Here is a 24,411-nt window from a genome sequence, read left to right on the forward strand (position 1 = left end):
ATAACCAATCATACATAAAAGAATTCAGAGGAGATTCAAATATTTCTCATAGATAAACTTGATCATAAACCCACAATTCATCGGATCTCGACAAACACACCGCAAAAAGAGTTACATCGAATAGATCTCCAAGAAGATCGAGGAGAACATCGTATTGAGATTCAGAGAGAGAGAGAATAAGCCATCTAGCTAATAACTATGGACCCGAAGGTCTATGGTAAACTACTCACAACTCATCGGAGAGGCTATGGTGTTGATGTAGAAGCCAAGTGAAACAAGTTGGCCAAGCAAGTTATATCGGATGGAAAGCTTTGCACTGACCGACATGATAACTCCAAACTTTCCAAATGCACAAGCCCTTGAATTTCAGTAGGGAGTGCTACATCTGCTAGTCTGGCTAAGACCTTCAAATACCTAAGCAGAAATAAATGGCCAATTGCAGTTTGGTCGACTATCATGTTCCATCCATCTGGAAACTCAAAGAATAGAACCCGTAGATACTTAAACTGTGAAAGGTGAGGCGTGTACTTGGACTCTCCAAACCGTGCATATCATCTAACTTGTGACATGCTAGTAGCAAGGATCTCCGATGTTGCACCACCAACACTGGACTTCAGGGATAACCGATGAACCTTGTACTTGCAACTTTGTAATCTTGCCATGTCTTCATAGTTATATGCCACACTAATGAAATTGTTTTCTTTATTCTTGCTTATGATCAAATCAACCATCATGTCGTGTACTCTGCAAGAAACCACGTCCCCATAGCATATTTCTTCAGGTTGAATCAGAGTTCTATTGATAAGCTCGTCAAAATAACTTTTGGAAACATCTTCCAAATCCACTCCGTGCAAATTACAAACAAAGCCTTCGCCTATCCATTGGCAAACCAGGTCATCCTTTCTGATCACACGGTGTTCTGGATACATGCCATGGTACAAAAAACACGGTCGGAGATGAACGGGAAGATGCATGTAGCTAAGGTTTAGTATACTCCTCATCTCTTCCATGGTGGGCTCTGTGGCAAACTTAGTACCAAGAGAAGTCTTTATGCTCTCCCATTTATTTAGTGATCTTGCTTCATGGGTAGCTAATAGGCTAGCTATGGTGATAATTGCAAGCGGTACTCCACCACACTTCTTGAGAATGTCAGTTGAAATTCCTTTAAACTGTGGTGGGCAGACAATTTCAGACCCAAATACTCTATCAAAAAATAATCTTCTTGAATCTTGCTCTTTGAGGTGCTTCATTTTGTAGATGCATGTACGATCATTGTGGCATGCCCTCATAGCTATGCCATCCAATCGTGTGGTTACCATTACCCTACTTCCATTACTGTTTTCCGGAAAGGCACAACTAATAATATTCCATGTCGGCTGATCCCATAAGTCATCAACTACAATAAAGTATCTATTGCAATTTTGCACAAGTTAGTACATGGTCATAAGGTGCATAAGAAAGCATTAAAACTAATAATGAAGAAAAAATAGGATGATGAACATGTCTTTCTAAGTTTAAGGAAACAATGGCATACATATGGTTTAACTTAAAACAAAGGGTTCAAGCTCTAATATCACTGTCCTTATTTATATTGATTAAACTGTAATGTATTGTAAAAGTAAGGTACACCAAGAAGATTTTTTATATATGTCTTTGATCATATAATATTGTCATATTGATACAAGCTAACACAACTTTTCCATAGTGGAAACGCCTCACAAGATTCGGTGTTGGCCTTAAAAGTCTCGTTGTCATGACTCATGAGTACAACTCTTTCAAGTCACACCAAACAATGCACAAAAAAACCTTAAAATGACATCTGTCCAAATCACACAATTGATGAGTAATGGCCCATGCAAGTATATACGTGCGTACAAGAATAAAAATACCTCTTATGTTTGAGGTGTTCTCTAAGTCGGTCAATGATGTCTTGCACCTCATGAGCTTGAGAAAGAATCCTCCATCCCGAGCTTTAACTGTAGGCCACTGAGAAGGCTTTTCACATCTGGTCTTTGGGATACGGAGATAAAGGCCTTGCAATTAAGCTGCACTCTAATGTCATCATACACTTGTTTCGCTAGAGTAGTTTTACCCAACCCTCCGAACCCTACGATGGAAACGATTTTGAGTTTCTTCCGGGAATCCATCAAAAAACTTACAAGCTCTTCCCTTGGGCCATCAATACCTGCAAGGCATGTTGCCCTCATTGTAGATTGCCGACATCCAGAAATCCATAACCACAATGCTAGGACTTGAATTGATGCAAGAACCTTTCTCATAGCTTTGTGGTTAAACAAGTAGTTTTTATAGGTAGTATCAAGCTTAATTTGTTTACATGGATAGTAAAATATATATAAACAAGTTAACATAGAAACTATAAAAAACATATTACAAATTATACAACCCAAAAATAGAAAAACGGAAATTTGCGGGAAAATTTAGGTGAAATAAAAAATGACAAACAAGAAAAAAAAGAGGAAATCAAAGAGAAAAAAATTGGGAAAACTTTGTTTTTGCCACTCTAGCTTTTGCCCAATTTTCTTATGCCACTCTAGAATTTGACATATCACTTCTGCCACTCTTAGCTTTTGACAATATATTACATATGCCATTTTGTGGCAAAAGCAATATTTTTTCATTTCACTTTTGCCACTCTAGCTTTTGATAATGTATCACAATTGCCACCCTAAAATTATTACTTTTGCCATGGAATGGCAATTATGATGTATTGTCAAAAACTAAGAGTGACAAAAGTGAAATGTCAAATTCTAGAGTGGCAGAAGTAAAGTTGTCAAAAGCTAGAGTGGCAAAAACAAAGTTTTCAAAAAAAATTAGGGGAAATATCCAATGTCTAACGATTAAAATTCGAAGAGGTAAGCCTACGTGATGAAAAAATGGGTCCAATTAGAGCCCACTGCTGAAGCGAACGACGAGAACCGAAAATTGCAGCCCCCATTTCTTTCCTTCCCCACAACACAAGTAGACCGCCGCCGCCATCGCCGCCGCCGCCGGCGGCCGCCTGCACCATGCTCCGCCTCCGAGGGCGCATCGTTGCCCATCTCCTCTCTTTCTCCTCCACCTCTGGCCCGGCCATCTCCCCCCTCCACCGGCTCCTCTCCGCATCGGCAGCCGCCGGCTCCATTTCCCCGAACCCCGGTGGATTCGCCGTCGAGGAGTACCTCGTCGACACCTGCGGGCTCACCCGGCCCCAAGCCTTCAATGCCTCCACCAAGCTCTCCCACCTCAAGTCCCCCGCCAACCCCGATGCCGTCCTCGCCTTCCTCGCCGGCGTCGGCCTCTCCGGCGCCGACGTCGCCCCGGTTGTCGCCAAGGACCCGCAGCTCCTATGCGCCAAAGTGGACAAAACCCTGGCTCCGGTGGTCGATGGGCTCACCGGCCTCGGCCTGTCGCGTTCCGACATCGCCCGCCTCGTCTCGCTCGCCCCCGGCGGCTTCCGCCGTAGAGCCATAGTCTCCAGGCTGCACTACTACCTGCCCCTCTTGGGCTCCTTCCAAAACTTCCTCCGGCTGCTCAAGCGCTCATCCCACCTTCTGTCGTCGGACCTCGACAAGGCTGTCAAGCCCAATGTTGTGTTCCTGAGGGAGTGCGGGCTAGGTGGTTGTGATATTGCCAAGCTGTGTATCCGTGTGCCTAGGATGCTGAGCACCAACCCCGAGCGTGTCCGGGCGATGGTGGCATGTGCCGAAAGATTAGGTGTGCCCCGTGGCTCTGGGATGCTCAGGCAAGCGCTGCAGGCTGTCGCGTTTCGCAGCGAGGAGAAGATCGTCGCCAGATTGAAGTACTTGAAGAATACGTTCGGGTGGTCTGATGCTGAAGCAAGCATTGTTGTGCGCAGGTATCCGGCGGTGCTGGGGAAGTCAAAGGAATCTTTGAAGTGCAGGTCTGAGTTCCTGCTCTCTGAGGTGGGGCTGGAACCCATGTCCATTGCTCATCAACCTGTAATTCTCAGTCTTAGCCTGGAGGGCCGGCTGAGACCCCGGTACTATGTTATAAAGTTTCTCAAGGAAAATGGACTGCTAGATGGTGACCCGAGCTTCTTTACTGCGGTCAAGATGACTGAGAAGGTATTTATGGAGAAACTCATATCCCCTCACAAGGAAGCTGCACCACACCTCGCTGAAGACTATGCAACAGCTTGCAAAGGGGAAGTGCCAACTAATTTCATATTTAGATGGACCAGGAACAGGCTATGAAAATCCGTAACCTGTGTATGGCGCAAGAAAGTTTTCACTCTGTGTAGTAAGTTGGTAACTCCTGCCTTGGTGTTTAGGCCTAACTGGATGTTGACTATCTTTTCTAGTGTGTTTGTTACTTGCCAGTTTGCTCATTGCTAACTCTTGATGTAACTAGTAATAAATTGATTTCTGAACCCCCGATATGCTGTTGTTGTCATTCCTTAGAGGAGATCCTTCAAAATATCAGTCTGGTCTGCTTTTATGGCAATTTTTATCTAGCATGTTCCCTTTTGATTTCATTGTATTTTCAGTTGCATCATATTTCAGTTAGTACTAAGTTTGTGGTTCAATGTTCAGTATTTGGATTATTCTTACAAATATTATGACAGTTAGTACTAAAGTTTGTAGTTCAATGTTAAGTATTTTACAGTATGCTTAGATATATATTTCTAATTGATGTCGGTTCCTTTTTAACCTTTTGTTTTCTTCCTCCTTATTCATTCCTAAATACCACAGTTGACCTTTCTTTAGTTTGGAAATTTCCAAATTTCTACATATGAATCAGTCTTATCATTGGCACCCCTCATTAATTGTCAGAATAAACCAATTGAGGTGCCATGTATAACAAGCAAATCCAATGAAGTTTGAGCTAACACTTGTTCTTGTGGACATATGAAGAAGAAATGGCTATGAGATTTTCCCACTACAACCTACTGCTTGCACTGAGGGCAAAGGAGGAGAACCCAAACTCATAGAAATAGAGCTAGCAGTGGATATTGAAGGACTCAAGGGCTCTCCGCCTGCTGGTGTCATTGAACACCCGGTACCTGGCCAGATTCATTGCCTCCTCGACCGGTATCGGTCCGATGCGCCACCCCATCTTGGGCACGACGAGGGTCACCACCGATAACCTCGCCGCCGCGGAGTTGGAGACCATATCCACATGGTGATCGACCCTTGCCAGCACCCTACTGCTATTGGTGATTAGCTCCATGACTCCATTTGGTGCCAGTGGCGGAGACAGGGGGACCAGCAGGGGCCTTGCCCCCCCCCCCCCCCCCCCCGACATTTGGAATTTCTTGCTAATTCACTGATGAACAGTGCACAATTAGACATATTTTGATGCTAAAAGTCTATTTTTCTATTCTTTGGCCCTCCTTAACCTACTTTGACGACACTTGGCCCCCCTGATCCACATTTCCTGGCTCCGCCACTGTCTGGAGCTGAAGTTGATGACAGACACATTGGGTATTGCGGGACGAGTTGCCACCTTCTGCCGTGCGACGTCACCCTGGGATTGAGTTTGGTCACCCCCTCAGCGGTGGCCGGTGGGTGAGCCGGAGCGGTGTCTAACAAAAACAAACTGTGTGCCTGTACCTATCTACTTGTCATCTTGTTTGCAGATTTTTTGTAAGTGCTTCCTTGTATTGGCGTTCTTGTGCTTTGGTTGTCAGATTGCCGCTGTTTATGATCTGGTAACAGCTTTCCTTGTCGTTGCCCCTCGTATTTTCTCTTGTTTCCATACAGGTTCATCGGGGGTGCATATATACATACAAGAGTACTGTTTTCATTGCTGCCACTGTGAAGTCGCTATGTAGGTAATGGTCACAACAGATTTAAAGAGCATAGTTTTTCTATTTGCATGACCTGGGTATAGATAACATTGCACATGAACTTGGAGAGTGCCTTATAATAACTTAAATAGACATTATTTAATGAAGTTCCACGCTTCATTTAAATTTTAATTGGTGGTGTCGAAACTTGAAGAGTGCCTTAACTTAAATAGACATTATTCAGTGTCGAAATTTGAAGCCAAGCTCCAGCCTACTGAAATTGTACTGAGATTCGCTGATCCTTCACATACCATGCATATTTCTTGATTTCTTAAAAAAAAATAGCATTCCGTATAAGTTACTACTGATGGACAAAATTTTATTGGATCAGTGACTTGATTCATTTATTTAGATCCGAGCCTCCTTGCGTAGTAGAGCATAACAGCTATTTAGACACATAATTTTTTTTCCGCCTAAGATGCATACTGCCTGAATCCTTTTATGATATCAGCTGCTGTTGATATTTTTAGTGCCTACTGCAAAATCATACACACACAGTTGTGAGATTTTTTTTTTATGATATCAGCTGTTGTGTGTATCTTTTTTAGTGGGTATTTTCAAATTGAAATCGAGATTGTTACCTGCTCATAAGCAGCCTGCAGCTGCAGGTATTAATACCCATCTTTTTCTCTGCCCGAGAAGCAAAGATGAATTATTTCGAACTTGAGATTATTTAAATTGGAATATATAATATATGTATGTACTCGTTACGTATGACTAACAATGCGTTCCACTTGTGTGATCATCTCCGGTGCCTTTCTTTTACATTTCTGATTCCCTGTGTTTCATCGTCGCGGTGGCCATCAGGCAGGCCTCACCGGCAAATTAAGGTTTGCGTATTATCAATGGTGTTCTGTTCGGATAAATAGGCGAGGAGTAGTAGGAATCCTGGAGTTTGATTGCTGTTCTGAAATCAACTGAAATCATGTGCTCCATGCAATGCTGTTCTGATCTCCATCCATGCTTTCCCATTGTGTAAAGAAGCTACAGTAGGTAGATTTCAAAACTTGAAGCCAGAAATTCCATATGTTTTAATGCTGCATGTTTAATATTTGAAGATAAATGCGATGTTGTGCTGCTGAGGTACTGGCAATAAAAGCAACTGCTCGCACCGATTTCCCAATCAAGTCGCATCAAGTCGAGCTTAATCAGTAGAGTACGTGCGCCAAAATTAAACAAGTCCAAAAGTATACATCGATGCAAGGTTTACTACTCATATCACCATATCACCATCTTTATCTCCGTTTGAGAAGTAGAGATGAACTCCTTTCAACTTCGTAGAGTATTAGTTTAGTTTGGAGCTCTTTGGTTTTCTTAATTTATCCTTCCTTTTCACCGGTCATCTCTGGTTTTTTTTCTTTTTATCTGTTTTCTTTATGTTCTTTATGATTTCCATCGGTTTAGAACCTTTTTAATTGTCTTTTTTGTTTTCTATGTTTTGTTTGTATCGTTTTCCCTCGGTTTTCTATGTTCATTTTTCATGTACATATTTTTTCCTACATGTTAAACATTTTTAAAATACACAATTAACATTTTTTCAAATAAATTTTTTGATGTCTACATTTTTTATATACATCAAGAATTTTTTTATACAATTTAACTTTTTTTAATACATGTTTAGCATTTTTAAATACAATGATTACTAGTTCTTTCAAATACAACTTTGATGTCTAATTTTTTCGTAAACTTTGTAGATATTTCATATGCATCTGAAAGACTGAACATTTTTTTATTTGATATGCATTTTTTGAAATACGTGAACATTTTTAGAATGTCACAAATATTTTTTTGTAAGGTATCAACATTTTGCATATAAATTTTAAACATTTATTTGATATATGTTTAACATTTTTGGAGCATGGAGCTGGCTCTTGGGGTCTCCCCGTTGACCTCTTGGAGCAGATCTGGAAGTGGTGGCCTCCTCCTTTGCGCTTCTTCCTGCCTCGCCGGTCTGCGCTGCCCAGTTCAGGCGGTCGGTTGGGGATGGAGGATATGGTGGGTATATGGACCCGGGGAAACCCTTGGCCAGCTGCTGTGTGGCCACGATGCCGGCGGCACTCCGTGTCATTCTCATCTAGTGGCGGCATCGAGGTCCTTCCCTTAATTACCCTCTACCTCCACGGCCTAGGTGAAAGCCCAAACTCTCCAATTGGGTGGTGCTGGCGCGCCATGTCATTCTTCTTCTTGAAAGGCGCCACCTTTGGTCAGCGGAAGGGTGGTCGAGGCTTTGGTGCAGGAGGTGGGCTATCTTCTTCAATGATGTTCCTGCTTGGCTGCTTATGGTTGACGTTGGTTCGGGCTGCGGTGGTGGCGATGTATGGGGTGTGGCAGTGCAAGGTGAGGTGACCATGCTTGTCGTCCTCTCCCTAGCATCCACTTGGTTCTGGCCATACGAGCTCGACGGTGAATGGCTCTACCTGCCGACTGCGTGGCATCCTACGGTCCGAGGCGAGAGGGTAGGGGCCTTCTTCGGAGGTAGAGAGGGATGGTGGATCGACTATGGTTGGCATCAGTGGAGTTGACAGCGTGTGGCCTCCTCCGGGAGCGGGTCACTACCCTGTCTTCGTCGTGTCGTGTGCAGGATTGTGTTCGCCGAGGGCCTCAATTCTCAGGCTTGCGCTTGTTAGTGGCTCTGTCTTGTACCTTTACCATTCTTGCTCTTTTCTTTTTTTAGTTGTATGCCTGTTGTATGTTGGGATTGTGGATTTATAATATAAAGTGGGGGGAAACCCTTTATAGTCGATCAATGAGACTTCCTCCAGACGATCCAAATTCAACATCAATGAGTAAATTGCTCCGTTGAAGTGCTAATGGAATTCCCTCTTTTATAGCTGACAGTTCGGCTTCGAGAGTATTTGCAAGTGTAAATATGTCCTCAAGAGCTAAAAATAATCGAGCCTTTAGAATAACTGAGAATCATGCCCGTACCCCCTTTGCACTCCATGTATGAGCCATTGGTGTTGAGTTTTGCTCTTTCCATTATCGGTTTGTTCCACAAAATAGACATCGCTGCCTCAACATTGTTTCTGATGGAAGTTTAACAGGAACGATCCTTTGCTATCACAAGTTTCTGATTGATTGCCTTGCCTTTCAAATCATCATTTGGACGACAGTGAGATTCGGCGAAACAAAGTAACATGAGCGATTCTTTGCTATCACAACCTATCATTGCGCAGAAAAAGTACAAACATCATAACCTTTTTTTTCCTTCTATGAGAAGTTGAGAACTACTACAAACATCATAGTTTTTTCTTTTTTTTTCTTTTTGAGTGATACATCCAGAATTTTTTTTTTGGAACAGAGTTAACACAAAGGTAGGCCCATCCAAACCCCCCGTCCAATAGAGCCCACACGCACCAGGCTTGGCTTTCTCCTTCCTCACAGTGAGGAGGGGAGTACGCATTCCATTCCATCCAAGAAAACGAATCTCTGTCGCCGCCCGCGCCGCCGCCGGCCGAATTTCGTGTTTTGACCCTTTTTGGAAAGAAAATCGGGATCTGACCCTAGTTCGGAAAAATTTCAGGATCTGACCCTTTTGCCTACCGCTAGAGGGCCTGGCGGTAGGATTGCGTTCCCTACCGCCATACCCTACGGCGGTAGGCCATTTGACGGCGACTGACGGCCGTTGGCAGCCGCTGACGTGGAAAAGGGCCTACCGCCATCCCCTACGGCGGTAGGTTACTGGAGCCTACCGCCATAACCTCTGGCGGTAGGGTCCTGTGTTCTGGATAAGGTGGGGAGGGGCTGGATATCCCCCCCCCTCCTCAACCACTCATTCAGCCCACATCACCTCTCCACCGAGCTCAACTCTCCCCCCCTCTTTCTTTGAAGCACAAGAGCCTCCCAAATCTCTCTCATTTGTTTGAGATTTCTCCGGTGGATTCTTACCATTTTCATTACTCAAGGTGGCTCTCTCATTTCCCCTCATTTTGATTGGTTGATACCTTTGTTTACTTTGCATTTGCTCATTTGATTGCAAACCCTAGCTCCTCATTTTCGTGTGGTCAAATCAATTACTATGATCCATTTAGGTTTATGTTTGTGGTTTCATTATGTATGATGTGCTTAGAATTGGTTGTAGAAAAGTTTGTGTGCCTAGATCTAGTGCTAGTCTTAATGTACATAATGGGGGTTAGGTTATGCTTAAGAAAGCAATTAAAGCTAAGTTACTTTAATAGCAACTTTTCGAATTGTAGGATGGCACCGTTCGTTTTCTTTGAAACTTCTGCTGAGGCGGCGGCGAACCGTGAACGCGAATTGATTGAGGAAAAGATGAACTTGTGGATCGAAGCCATTGATGCGTTGAATGCGGAGTGTAGGGCCTTTTCATATAATTATTTCAATAAAGACCGCTCCGAAAATTTTATAACAAAAAAGGAGAGGCTGATGAAGAAGCTCAAGACGGCGGAAAAAAATTGTAGGCGTGATCTTGCAATGCAAATTACATTGTGTGCGACAACGGCAAAATATGCTGAGATAGACATGGGCAATCATGGTCATGTCACTGATTGGTTAGTTCGCCAACCATTCTCGTCGGATGAGAACCGTGCATCTCATTGGGCGTGGGTCAAAGAAAGAAATGATGTTATTTGTTGCAACCCGGGACCATACGCCGCATAGTATTGCATGAGGCTATGTAATCTTTGTCATTTGGACTGTAATGACATGTACCCTATGCTTGGTCGTCGTTTGAACTACTATGACTTGTACCCTTAACATTTGAACTCATTAAGAACTTGGTGTTGTATGTCATATCAAGTAACCGAGTGTTGTACTCTACTTAATTTATTTTATGTTTTTGTTTATGTCATCTTAAACCCGTATATTCATGTAGGATGGACAGTCGATCCATGACTATGAACATAGCGTGTGAGAAGATCATGGCGGAGCGACACCGTTGCTTGAAGAAGGAATGTGAAGCATGGTTGAAGAGTTGTGATGAGGCAAATGCGGCCATGAAGGATTTCAGCAAGTATCACTTTATCGAGGAACCTTCTGATGCTAAGGAGAAAAAAGCATTCTGAAAGCTTGTGAAGGAGAAAGAAAGGATGCTTGATCAGCTGGAAGACCGGGAATATGCTTGCAGACACGCTTTGGCAGTTGACATGTAAAGAGGCAAATATATCAACACATGCATGAACATATTAAAAGTAGTACCATTCACATTATTTAACCATCCGGATTGAGCAACATGTCGATAGGCCTTCCCCTATCAACCCGACGTGTCCTAGAACCACCGGATACACGGCCACGGCCCCCTACAAGGCTAGTCCTTCCTCCACGGCCACGGCTCCCTCCAAGGCTAGTCCTTCCTCCACGGTCGCGGCCCCCTCCAATGTTAGCCCTTCCTCCACGGCCACGGCCCCCTCCAAGGCTACTGCTCCGTCCACGTGTTTGACTAGTGCCCGTGTTGGTTCTTCGTTTCTTGCATGTCCTAACGTTGTGTCCTGTGTCATTGCATTCTCCACAATTGTTGTTTTCCGGTGGCTCCATGAAATGACCACTACCAAATTGCTTCATTCCAGTGTATCCAGCTAGATCATCCATGTCACTCCGGAATCTCTTCTTTCTTCTTCTTCCCCTCATAGGCACCATGAGTGCGGGATCTGGCACAATGTCTGGCCCAACATACTCAGGCCACTATGAGGCATCAAGGAAAGGATTGAACTGAGGCGCCCACGTCAACCTTGTTCTTTCCAATGTAAACTCGTGCAACCACACCGTTGTGCCATCGGATACGTTCATGTTTCTCACCCGTGCTGCGGTTATCAAATGCGAGCAAGGCCAATGATACTTGTGTGGCCTCTCACACTGGCACCAACGGTTTTTAAGGCGCACCTCGTAAGCAACTCCACCGTAAGACCTACCATCCCTTGTTGTCCCACCCGGCTCATCGATTTGATAGATCATTTCTTTTTCATTATATGTGATCACTTGTTGTTTGGCAGACTTGCGCGCTTGATGCAACAACCAATCATGAACCTTTAATGGATAGTCCATCTTTTCCCCAATCCACTTGGTCGTGCTTGCAGAATGCTTTAGGAAGTACTCATTGAGCTTGATGAAAGTGTACTTGAGTATTGCGGTCACCGGCAAGGAACGGACACCCTTCAACACATTGTTGAAGCATTCCACCATGTTGCTTGTTATGTCCCCATATCGCATACCTCCTTCATCGTAAGCGCGTGACAACTTTTCCTTCTCCGGAAAGTGCCTAACCAAGAATTATTTCCCCCCTTTGTTCTTTTCCAAAGCCTCGAGGAGTTTATCATATCGGGTCTTGAATGTGGCGGTATTGAAAGCTACGCAAACAAGGGTAAGGTCTTTGCAAAACTCCTTGCTCTTGCATGCCCGGTAAAAGTTTGCAACAAAGTGTCTCATGCACCAATGGTGTTGAAGCTTTGGAAGACCGGGAATATCAACGTCTATTGCTTTGAGAATCCCATGATGGCGATCCGATATAATGCATACCTCTCCGTTGCCTATCACCTTGGTTCTCACATGCTCCATGAACCACTCTCAGTTATCATCGTGCTCCGAAGGCACCAAGGCAAATGCCACCGGCAACACGTTATCATTTGAAGAGTGGGCCATCGCCACCATCAATGTTCCCTTGTATTTGCCGGTCAAGAATGTACCATCTATAGACAACACCGGGCGACAATACGTGAATGCCTCAATGCATTGTCCAAATCTCCAGAAGGCACGACGAAACACTCCGGCAATTGACTCCACCCGATGGCGCATTCCCGGGTTTCAATGAGCAATTGCTGCCAACATCTTGGGGAGAATGTTATATGCGGCCTCATAATCACCATGCAGCATCCTAATAGCGTTTTCCTTCGCCATCCATGCCTTCCCGTACTTGACCGGGTGTCTGAATTGTTCCTCAATCGAAGACATGAGAAACTTGACCTTCACGGTTGGATCATGTGCTATTTGATGCAACAATTTATATCCTAGATACTCCGACGTGAGTTGACGGTGTCCTTTGCTTTGGTCGGCCTTGTCCGGGGGTACGCACGTGTGAGTGCCAACATGACTCTTCAAGACCCATTGCCCGGTTTCTTTGATTTTTCTACCGCGGACCATCCATTTGCAACCTTCTTTGTCACATTTGACCGTGTACCAAAGTTTTTGATTTGAATGACTAACAACAAACGGCCTATGGTTCCTAATGGCATAGTCACACAACCATAATTTGAACTCTATCAAAGAACCAAACTTGATGCCTTTCTTCAAATGAGCATTCTCATCCTCATTTTCTGGTCGAGGATCACTAAATTTGGGGCACGGCGTTGGCTCGGACAACCATAATCTCATCCCACCATCAACGACTGCATTGTCCGCAAGACTCACATCTCTAAACAAAGATGGCCCTCTCTCCTTGCCGGTCACCTTCTTGTAGATTTCGTTTTCTTGCGCAGTCAACCCATCCTCATCCAACTCTTCCTCCGGACCCTCGTCATCCGAGTTATACCCACACATACGGTTATGAGGGAGGGTACAGTCCATGTCTTGTTGCCGCACAATGACATTCAAGTTACCAATTGGATTGTAATGGATCTCTTCATTCTCCGAGTAAACATCCTCCTCTAGAGCAACAATAGCATCATCATCAACATGAGGAATAGCATCTTCTTCAACATGAGGAATAGCATCATGACAGAGTACTATGGCGCTAGCGTTGATATGATCTTCATTGGGTTGGCTACTTGGTGGTTGGCTAGAAGAATTGGGGACATACACCTCGGCACTGTCATCATGCATGGGGGAGGATGCATTGCGGTTGAGATCAATTTGCAAAGGAGGAGGATCAACCTTTGTGGCAAAGATCTCAAGAGACTTGTCTTGTGATGCGTCTACTTTTTCCTTGTACACATTCCAATGCAATTGGGAGGTGATGGACATACTCTTTAATCGGGACTTTACTCCCAATCCAACGTCATATCTCCCAATAAGCTTAACCTCGGCATTTGGGTCATTCCAATGTAAGACCCTTCTCACTTGAACTACAAGATCATCAAAGCTTGGACTTGTGTCAAAAACCATAGCCTCTTCCCCTTCATCGTCATTTCCAAGCATAAATGTCGACTTGTCCAAATAATGAACGTTTACGACCTTATGCATCTAAGAAAATGGGAAGAATATAATCAATCCATATATGTCATCCAACCAACACAAATGGACAAAATGAACGAAATTTTGCATAACTACTATTCATAGTAAAGTTAACCTAACCATTAACAACTAACCCTAACCATAACCCCTAACATAACCACTATAACCCTAACCCCCAACATAACCACCCAACATCCCTAACCCTAACCCTAACACCAACCCCTAACATAACCACAACCCTAGCCATAAATGCATCATAAATGCACATAACAACATCAACACCTAGGGTTTGCAATAAATTGACCAAATCAACACAAAACAAAGATCTCAGCCAATCAAAAGAAGGGGGAATGGGGGAGGTACCTTGGGTGATGAAAATGCTCCGGATCCACCGATGAAATCCCAAGCAAATGGAGTGGATCTAGGGGGGTTTGTGAGGGGGAGAGAGGGGGAAGAGGAGCTGAGCACGGGGAAGAAGATGAGTGGGGAAGAAGAGTGGTGGTGGGGCCCACAAACCAGCCCCTCCCCACCTTATCCAGAACACAGGACCCTACCGCCAGAGGTTATGGCGGTAGGCTCCAGTAACCTACCGCCGTAGGGGATGGCGGTAGGCCCTTTTCCACGTCAGCGGCTGCCAACGGCCGTCAGTCGCCGTCAAATGGCCTACCGCCGTAGGCTTTGGCGGTAGGGCACGCAATCCTACCGCCAGGCCCTCTGGCGGTAGGCAAAAGGGTCAGATCCCGAAATTTTTCCGAACTGGGGTCAGATCCCGATTTTCTTTTCAAAAAGGGTCAAAACACGAAATTCTGCCGCCGCCGCCTGTGCGATGCTCCGGCTCCGAGAGTCCATCCTTTCCCATATCCTCTCTTCTCCCTCCAAAGCTGCATTCTCCCCACTCCGCCGCCTCCTCTCCGCCACAGCGGGCCCCGTTTCCTCAAACCAAGGCTTCGCCGTCGAGGATTACCTCGTCGGTACCTGCGGCCTCACCCGTCCCCAAGCCCTCAAGGCCTCCACGAAGCTCTCCCACCTCAACTCCCCCGCCAAGCCCGACGCCGTCCTCGCCTTCCTCGCCGGACTCGGCCTCTCCGGCGCCGATGCCGCCGCCGTCGTCGCCAAAGACCCGCAGTTCCTCTGTGCCAAAGTGGACAAAACACTGGTCCCCGTCGTCGCCGGGCTCGCCAGCCTCGGTCTCTCGCGTCCTGAGATCGCCCGCCTCGTCTCGCTCGCCCACAGCGGCTTCCGCTCTAGATCCATCATCTCCAAGATGCACTACTACCTGCCCCTCTTCAGCTCCTGCCACAACTTCCTCCGGGCGCTCCAGCGCTCGTCCTACCTTCTCTCGTCGGACCTTGACAAGGTTGTCAAAGCCCAATGTCATGTTCCTGCACGAGTGCGGGCTAGGTGCTTGTGATATTGCCAAGTTGTGTATCCGTGTGCCGAGGATGCTGACCACCAACCCGGAGCGCGTACGCACGATGGTGGCATGTGCCGAAGGTCTAGGTGTGCCCCGTAGCTCAGGTATGTTCCGGAAAGCATTGCACGCTGTCGCATGCATTAGCGATGAAAAGATCACTGCGAAAGTAGACTACTTGAAGAAGACGTTAAGGTGGTCTGATGCGGAAGCGAGCATTGCTGTGCGCAAGCATCCGGGTGTGCTGAGAAAGTCAAAGGAATCTCTGAAGAGCAGGTCCAAGTTCTTGTTATATGAGGTGGGATTGGAACCTGTGTACATTGCTCATCGACCCACATTTCTTAGTCTTAGCCTGGAGGGGCGGCTCAGACCCTGGCACTATGTTGTCAAGTTTCTCAAGGAAAATGGATTTGTAGATCGCGACCTGAGCTTCTATAGTGTAGTCATGAGGCCCGAGAAGTATTTCATGGAGAAATACATATGCCCTCACAAGAAAGCAGCACCACACCTCGCTGAGGATTATGCAACTGCTTGCAAAGGGGAAGTGCCGGCTAATTTCAAATTTACATGAACCAAGAACAGGATATGAAGATTGGTAATGTTTGTATGGCGCAACAAAGTTTTCGTTCTGTGTAGTCAACTGGTAACTCCTACTTCGGTGTTCTATGCCCAATTGGATTTTGGCTGTCTTTTATAGTGTGTCTGTTACATGTCAGTTTCATCATTGCTAACTCTTGACGTAACTGATGAATTGATTCCTGAACTCTGATATGCTGTTGTTGTCATTCCTTGGAGAAGATGTTTGAAAATATCAGTGTGGTCTGCTCTCATGGCGACGTTTATCTAGCATGTTTCCTTTTGTTTTCATTGTATTTTCAGTTAGTACTAAGTTTGCAGGATTGTGTTCGCCGAGGGCCTCAATTCTCAGGCTTGCGCTTGTTAGTGGCTCTGTCTTGTACCTTTACCATTCTTGCTCTTTTCTTTTTTTAGTTGTATGCCTGTTGTATGTTGGGATTGTGGATTTATAATATAAAGTGGGGGGAAACCCTTTATAGTCGATCAATGAGACTTCCTCCAGACGATCCAAATTCAACATCAATGAGTAAATTGCTCCGTTGAAGTGCTAATGGAATTCCCTCTTTTATAGCTGACAGTTCGGCTTCGAGAGTATTTGCAAGTGTAAATATGTCCTCAAGAGCTAAAAATAATCGAGCCTTTAGAATAACTGAGAATCATGCCCGTACCCCCTTTGCACTCCATGTATGAGCCATTGGTGTTGAGTTTTGCTCTTTCCATTATCGGTTTGTTCCACAAAATAGACATCGCTGCCTCAACATTGTTTCTGATGGAAGTTTAACAGGAACGATCCTTTGCTATCACAAGTTTCTGATTGATTGCCTTGCCTTTCAAATCATCATTTGGACGACAGTGAGATTCGGCGAAACAAAGTAACATGAGCGATTCTTTGCTATCACAACCTATCATTGCGCAGAAAAAGTACAAACATCATAACCTTTTTTTTCCTTCTATGAGAAGTTGAGAACTACTACAAACATCATAGTTTTTTCTTTTTTTTTCTTTTTGAGTGATACATCCAGAATTTTTTTTTTGGAACAGAGTTAACACAAAGGTAGGCCCATCCAAACCCCCCGTCCAATAGAGCCCACACGCACCAGGCTTGGCTTTCTCCTTCCTCACAGTGAGGAGGGGAGTACGCATTCCATTCCATCCAAGAAAACGAATCTCTGTCGCCGCCCGCGCCGCCGCCGGCCGAATTTCGTGTTTTGACCCTTTTTGGAAAGAAAATCGGGATCTGACCCTAGTTCGGAAAAATTTCAGGATCTGACCCTTTTGCCTACCGCTAGAGGGCCTGGCGGTAGGATTGCGTTCCCTACCGCCATACCCTACGGCGGTAGGCCATTTGACGGCGACTGACGGCCGTTGGCAGCCGCTGACGTGGAAAAGGGCCTACCGCCATCCCCTACGGCGGTAGGTTACTGGAGCCTACCGCCATAACCTCTGGCGGTAGGGTCCTGTGTTCTGGATAAGGTGGGGAGGGGCTGGATATCCCCCCCCCTCCTCAACCACTCATTCAGCCCACATCACCTCTCCACCGAGCTCAACTCTCCCCCCCTCTTTCTTTGAAGCACAAGAGCCTCCCAAATCTCTCTCATTTGTTTGAGATTTCTCCGGTGGATTCTTACCATTTTCATTACTCAAGGTGGCTCTCTCATTTCCCCTCATTTTGATTGGTTGATACCTTTGTTTACTTTGCATTTGCTCATTTGATTGCAAACCCTAGCTCCTCATTTTCGTGTGGTCAAATCAATTACTATGATCCATTTAGGTTTATGTTTGTGGTTTCATTATGTATGATGTGCTTAGAATTGGTTGTAGAAAAGTTTGTGTGCCTAGATCTAGTGCTAGTCTTAATGTACATAATGGGGGTTAGGTTATGCTTAAGAAAGCAATTAAAGCTAAGTTACTTTAATAGCAACTTTTCGAATTGTAGGATGGCACCGTTCGTTTTCTTTGAAACTTCTGCTGAGGCGGCGGCGAACCGTGAACGCGAATTGATTGAGGAAAAGATGAACTTGTGGATCGAAGCCATTGATGCGTTGAATGCGGAGTGTAGGGCCTTTTCATATAATTATTTCAATAAAGACCGCTCCGAAAATTTTATAACAAAAAAGGAGAGGCTGATGAAGAAGCTCAAGACGGCGGAAAAAAATTGTAGGCGTGATCTTGCAATGCAAATTACATTGTGTGCGACAACGGCAAAATATGCTGAGATAGACATGGGCAATCATGGTCATGTCACTGATTGGTTAGTTCGCCAACCATTCTCGTCGGATGAGAACCGTGCATCTCATTGGGCGTGGGTCAAAGAAAGAAATGATGTTATTTGTTGCAACCCGGGACCATACGCCGCATAGTATTGCATGAGGCTATGTAATCTTTGTCATTTGGACTGTAATGACATGTACCCTATGCTTGGTCGTCGTTTGAACTACTATGACTTGTACCCTTAACATTTGAACTCATTAAGAACTTGGTGTTGTATGTCATATCAAGTAACCGAGTGTTGTACTCTACTTAATTTATTTTATGTTTTTGTTTATGTCATCTTAAACCCGTATATTCATGTAGGATGGACAGTCGATCCATGACTATGAACATAGCGTGTGAGAAGATCATGGCGGAGCGACACCGTTGCTTGAAGAAGGAATGTGAAGCATGGTTGAAGAGTTGTGATGAGGCAAATGCGGCCATGAAGGATTTCAGCAAGTATCACTTTATCGAGGAACCTTCTGATGCTAAGGAGAAAAAAGCATTCTGAAAGCTTGTGAAGGAGAAAGAAAGGATGCTTGATCAGCTGGAAGACCGGGAATATGCTTGCAGACACGCTTTGGCAGTTGACATGTAAAGAGGCAAATATATCAACACATGCATGAACATATTAAAAGTAGTACCATTCACATTATTTAACCATCCGGATTGAGCAACATGTCGATAGGCCTTCCCCTATCAACCCGACGTGTCCTAGAACCACCGGATACACGGCCACGGCCCCCTACAAGGCTAGTCCTTCCTCCACGGCCACGGCTCCCTCCAAGGCTAGTCCTTCCTCCACGGTCGCGGCCCCCTCCAATGTTAGCCCTTCCTCCACGGCCACGGCCCCCTCCAAGGCTACTGCTCCGTCCACGTGTTTGACTAGTGCCCGTGTTGGTTCTTCGTTTCTTGCATGTCCTAACGTTGTGTCCTGTGTCATTGCATTCTCCACAATTGTTGTTTTCCGGTGGCTCCATGAAATGACCACTACCAAATTGCTTCATTCCAGTGTATCCAGCTAGATCATCCATGTCACTCCGGAATCTCTTCTTTCTTCTTCTTCCCCTCATAGGCACCATGAGTGCGGGATCTGGCACAATGTCTGGCCCAACATACTCAGGCCACTATGAGGCATCAAGGAAAGGATTGAACTGAGGCGCCCACGTCAACCTTGTTCTTTCCAATGTAAACTCGTGCAACCACACCGTTGTGCCATCGGATACGTTCATGTTTCTCACCCGTGCTGCGGTTATCAAATGCGAGCAAGGCCAATGATACTTGTGTGGCCTCTCACACTGGCACCAACGGTTTTTAAGGCGCACCTCGTAAGCAACTCCACCGTAAGACCTACCATCCCTTGTTGTCCCACCCGGCTCATCGATTTGATAGATCATTTCTTTTTCATTATATGTGATCACTTGTTGTTTGGCAGACTTGCGCGCTTGATGCAACAACCAATCATGAACCTTTAATGGATAGTCCATCTTTTCCCCAATCCACTTGGTCGTGCTTGCAGAATGCTTTAGGAAGTACTCATTGAGCTTGATGAAAGTGTACTTGAGTATTGCGGTCACCGGCAAGGAACGGACACCCTTCAACACATTGTTGAAGCATTCCACCATGTTGCTTGTTATGTCCCCATATCGCATACCTCCTTCATCGTAAGCGCGTGACAACTTTTCCTTCTCCGGAAAGTGCCTAACCAAGAATTCTTTCCCCCCTTTGTTCTTTTCCAAAGCCTCGAGGAGTTTATCATATCGGGTCTTGAATGTGGCGGTATTGAAAGCTACGCAAACAAGGGTAAGGTCTTTGCAAAACTCCTTGCTCTTGCATGCCCGGTAAAAGTTTGCAACAAAGTGTCTCATGCACCAATGGTGTTGAAGCTTTGGAAGACCGGGAATATCAACGTCTATTGCTTTGAGAATCCCATGATGGCGATCCGATATAATGCATACCTCTCCGTTGCCTATCACCTTGGTTCTCACATGCTCCATGAACCACTCTCAGTTATCATCGTGCTCCGAAGGCACCAAGGCAAATGCCACCGGCAACACGTTATCATTTGAAGAGTGGGCCATCGCCACCATCAATGTTCCCTTGTATTTGCCGGTCAAGAATGTACCATCTATAGACAACACCGGGCGACAATACGTGAATGCCTCAATGCATTGTCCAAATCTCCAGAAGGCACGACGAAACACTCCGGCAATTGACTCCACCCGATGGCGCATTCCCGGGTTTCAATGAGCAATTGCTGCCAACATCTTGGGGAGAATGTTATATGCGGCCTCATAATCACCATGCAGCATCCTAATAGCGTTTTCCTTCGCCATCCATGCCTTCCCGTACTTGACCGGGTGTCTGAATTGTTCCTCAATCGAAGACATGAGAAACTTGACCTTCACGGTTGGATCATGTGCTATTTGATGCAACAATTTATATCCTAGATACTCCGACGTGAGTTGACGGTGTCCTTTGCTTTGGTCGGCCTTGTCCGGGGGTACGCACGTGTGAGTGCCAACATGACTCTTCAAGACCCATTGCCCGGTTTCTTTGATTTTTCTACCGCGGACCATCCATTTGCAACCTTCTTTGTCACATTTGACCGTGTACCAAAGTTTTTGATTTGAATGACTAACAACAAACGGCCTATGGTTCCTAATGGCATAGTCACACAACCATAATTTGAACTCTATCAAAGAACCAAACTTGATGCCTTTCTTCAAATGAGCATTCTCATCCTCATTTTCTGGTCGAGGATCACTAAATTTGGGGCACGGCGTTGGCTCGGACAACCATAATCTCATCCCACCATCAACGACTGCATTGTCCGCAAGACTCACATCTCTAAACAAAGATGGCCCTCTCTCCTTGCCGGTCACCTTCTTGTAGATTTCGTTTTCTTGCGCAGTCAACCCATCCTCATCCAACTCTTCCTCCGGACCCTCGTCATCCGAGTTATACCCACACATACGGTTATGAGGGAGGGTACAGTCCATGTCTTGTTGCCGCACAATGACATTCAAGTTACCAATTGGATTGTAATGGATCTCTTCATTCTCCGAGTAAACATCCTCCTCTAGAGCAACAATAGCATCATCATCAACATGAGGAATAGCATCTTCTTCAACATGAGGAATAGCATCATGACAGAGTACTATGGCGCTAGCGTTGATATGATCTTCATTGGGTTGGCTACTTGGTGGTTGGCTAGAAGAATTGGGGACATACACCTCGGCACTGTCATCATGCATGGGGGAGGATGCATTGCGGTTGAGATCAATTTGCAAAGGAGGAGGATCAACCTTTGTGGCAAAGATCTCAAGAGACTTGTCTTGTGATGCGTCTACTTTTTCCTTGTACACATTCCAATGCAATTGGGAGGTGATGGACATACTCTTTAATCGGGACTTTACTCCCAATCCAACGTCATATCTCCCAATAAGCTTAACCTCGGCATTTGGGTCATTCCAATGTAAGACCCTTCTCACTTGAACTACAAGATCATCAAAGCTTGGACTTGTGTCAAAAACCATAGCCTCTTCCCCTTCATCGTCATTTCCAAGCATAAATGTCGACTTGTCCAAATAATGAACGTTTACGACCTTATGCATCTAAGAAAATGGGAAGAATATAATCAATCCATATATGTCATCCAACCAACACAAATGGACAAAATGAACGAAATTTTGCATAACTACTATTCATAGTAAAGTTAACCTAACCATTAACAACTAACCCTAACCATAACCCCTAACATAACCACTATAACCCTAACCCCCAACATAACCACCCAACATCCCTAACCCTAACCCTAACACCAACCCCTAACATAACCACAACCCTAGCCATAAATGCATCATAAATGCACATAACAACATCAACACCTAGGGTTTGCAATAAATTGACCAAATCAACACAAAACAAAGATCTCAGCCAATCAAAAGAAGGGGGAATGGGGGAGGTACCTTGGGTGATGAAAATGCTCCGGATCCACCGATGAAATCCCAAGCAAATGGAGTGGATCTAGGGGGGTTTGTGAGGGGGAGAGAGGGGGAAGAGGAGCTGAGCACGGGGAAGAAGATGAGTGGGGAAGAAGAGTGGTGGTGGGGCCCACAAACCAGCCCCTCCCCACCTTATCCAGAACACAGGACCCTACCGCCAGAGGTTATGGCGGTAGGCTCCAGTAACCTACCGCCGTAGGGGATGGCGGTAGGCCCTTTTCCACGTCAGCGGCTGCCAACGGCCGTCAGTCGCCGTCAAATGGCCTACCGCCGTAGGCTTTGGCGGTAGGGCACGCAATCCTACCGCCAGGCCCTCTGGCGGTAGGCAAAAGGGTCAGATCCCGAAATTTTTCCGAACTGGGGTCAGATCCCGATTTTCTTTTCAAAAAGGGTCAAAACACGAAATTCTGCCGCCGCCGCCTGTGCGATGCTCCGGCTCCGAGAGTCCATCCTTTCCCATATCCTCTCTTCTCCCTCCAAAGCTGCATTCTCCCCACTCCGCCGCCTCCTCTCCGCCACAGCGGGCCCCGTTTCCTCAAACCAAGGCTTCGCCGTCGAGGATTACCTCGTCGGTACCTGCGGCCTCACCCGTCCCCAAGCCCTCAAGGCCTCCACGAAGCTCTCCCACCTCAACTCCCCCGCCAAGCCCGACGCCGTCCTCGCCTTCCTCGCCGGACTCGGCCTCTCCGGCGCCGATGCCGCCGCCGTCGTCGCCAAAGACCCGCAGTTCCTCTGTGCCAAAGTGGACAAAACACTGGTCCCCGTCGTCGCCGGGCTCGCCAGCCTCGGTCTCTCGCGTCCTGAGATCGCCCGCCTCGTCTCGCTCGCCCACAGCGGCTTCCGCTCTAGATCCATCATCTCCAAGATGCACTACTACCTGCCCCTCTTCAGCTCCTGCCACAACTTCCTCCGGGCGCTCCAGCGCTCGTCCTACCTTCTCTCGTCGGACCTTGACAAGGTTGTCAAAGCCCAATGTCATGTTCCTGCACGAGTGCGGGCTAGGTGCTTGTGATATTGCCAAGTTGTGTATCCGTGTGCCGAGGATGCTGACCACCAACCCGGAGCGCGTACGCACGATGGTGGCATGTGCCGAAGGTCTAGGTGTGCCCCGTAGCTCAGGTATGTTCCGGAAAGCATTGCACGCTGTCGCATGCATTAGCGATGAAAAGATCACTGCGAAAGTAGACTACTTGAAGAAGACGTTAAGGTGGTCTGATGCGGAAGCGAGCATTGCTGTGCGCAAGCATCCGGGTGTGCTGAGAAAGTCAAAGGAATCTCTGAAGAGCAGGTCCAAGTTCTTGTTATATGAGGTGGGATTGGAACCTGTGTACATTGCTCATCGACCCACATTTCTTAGTCTTAGCCTGGAGGGGCGGCTCAGACCCTGGCACTATGTTGTCAAGTTTCTCAAGGAAAATGGATTTGTAGATCGCGACCTGAGCTTCTATAGTGTAGTCATGAGGCCCGAGAAGTATTTCATGGAGAAATACATATGCCCTCACAAGAAAGCAGCACCACACCTCGCTGAGGATTATGCAACTGCTTGCAAAGGGGAAGTGCCGGCTAATTTCAAATTTACATGAACCAAGAACAGGATATGAAGATTGGTAATGTTTGTATGGCGCAACAAAGTTTTCGTTCTGTGTAGTCAACTGGTAACTCCTACTTCGGTGTTCTATGCCCAATTGGATTTTGGCTGTCTTTTATAGTGTGTCTGTTACATGTCAGTTTCATCATTGCTAACTCTTGACGTAACTGATGAATTGATTCCTGAACTCTGATATGCTGTTGTTGTCATTCCTTGGAGAAGATGTTTGAAAATATCAGTGTGGTCTGCTCTCATGGCGACGTTTATCTAGCATGTTTCCTTTTGTTTTCATTGTATTTTCAGTTAGTACTAAGTTTGTAGTTCAATGTTCAGTATTTGGATTATTCTTACAAATATTGTGACAGTTAGTACTGAAGTTTGTGGTTCAATGTTCAGTATTTACATTATGCTTGGATATATATTTCTAATTGATGTCGGTTCTTTTTTAACCTTTTGTTTTCTTCCTCCGTATTCGTTCCTAAATACCATAGTTGACCTTTCTTTAGTTTGGAAATTTTCAAATTTCTACACATGAATCAGTCTTATCATGAGCATCCCTCATTAATTGTCAGAATAAACCAATGGACGTGCTTTGTATAACAAGCGAATCCAATGAAGGTTGAACTAACATTTGTTCTTGTGAACA

General features: G+C 45.6%; 1 protein-coding gene and 3 pseudogenes across 1 annotated transcript; 3 read left to right on the forward strand and 1 right to left on the reverse strand.

Annotated features, from left to right (window-relative positions):
- Positions 1 to 245: 245 nt before the first annotated feature.
- LOC123138704 (disease resistance protein RGA5-like) lies at positions 246 to 3,028 on the reverse strand (annotated as a pseudogene).
- LOC123133261 (transcription termination factor MTERF4, chloroplastic-like) lies at positions 2,934 to 4,394 on the forward strand. The gene has a single exon (XM_044552773.1). The coding sequence runs from the start codon at positions 3,027 to 3,029 to the stop codon at positions 4,212 to 4,214; it is 1,188 nt and encodes a 395-aa protein (XP_044408708.1). The 5' UTR covers positions 2,934 to 3,026; the 3' UTR covers positions 4,215 to 4,394.
- Positions 4,395 to 14,746: 10,352 nt separating this feature from the next.
- On the forward strand, positions 14,747 to 16,132 carry LOC123133262 (uncharacterized; annotated as a pseudogene).
- A 6,462-nt stretch (positions 16,133 to 22,594) lies between these two features.
- LOC123133263 (uncharacterized) lies at positions 22,595 to 23,998 on the forward strand (annotated as a pseudogene).
- Positions 23,999 to 24,411: the final 413 nt, after the last annotated feature.

The sequence above is a fragment of the Triticum aestivum genome, chromosome 6B (assembly GCF_018294505.1).
Source record: "Triticum aestivum cultivar Chinese Spring chromosome 6B, IWGSC CS RefSeq v2.1, whole genome shotgun sequence".
In the NCBI taxonomy this organism is placed as follows: domain Eukaryota; kingdom Viridiplantae; phylum Streptophyta; class Magnoliopsida; order Poales; family Poaceae; genus Triticum; species Triticum aestivum.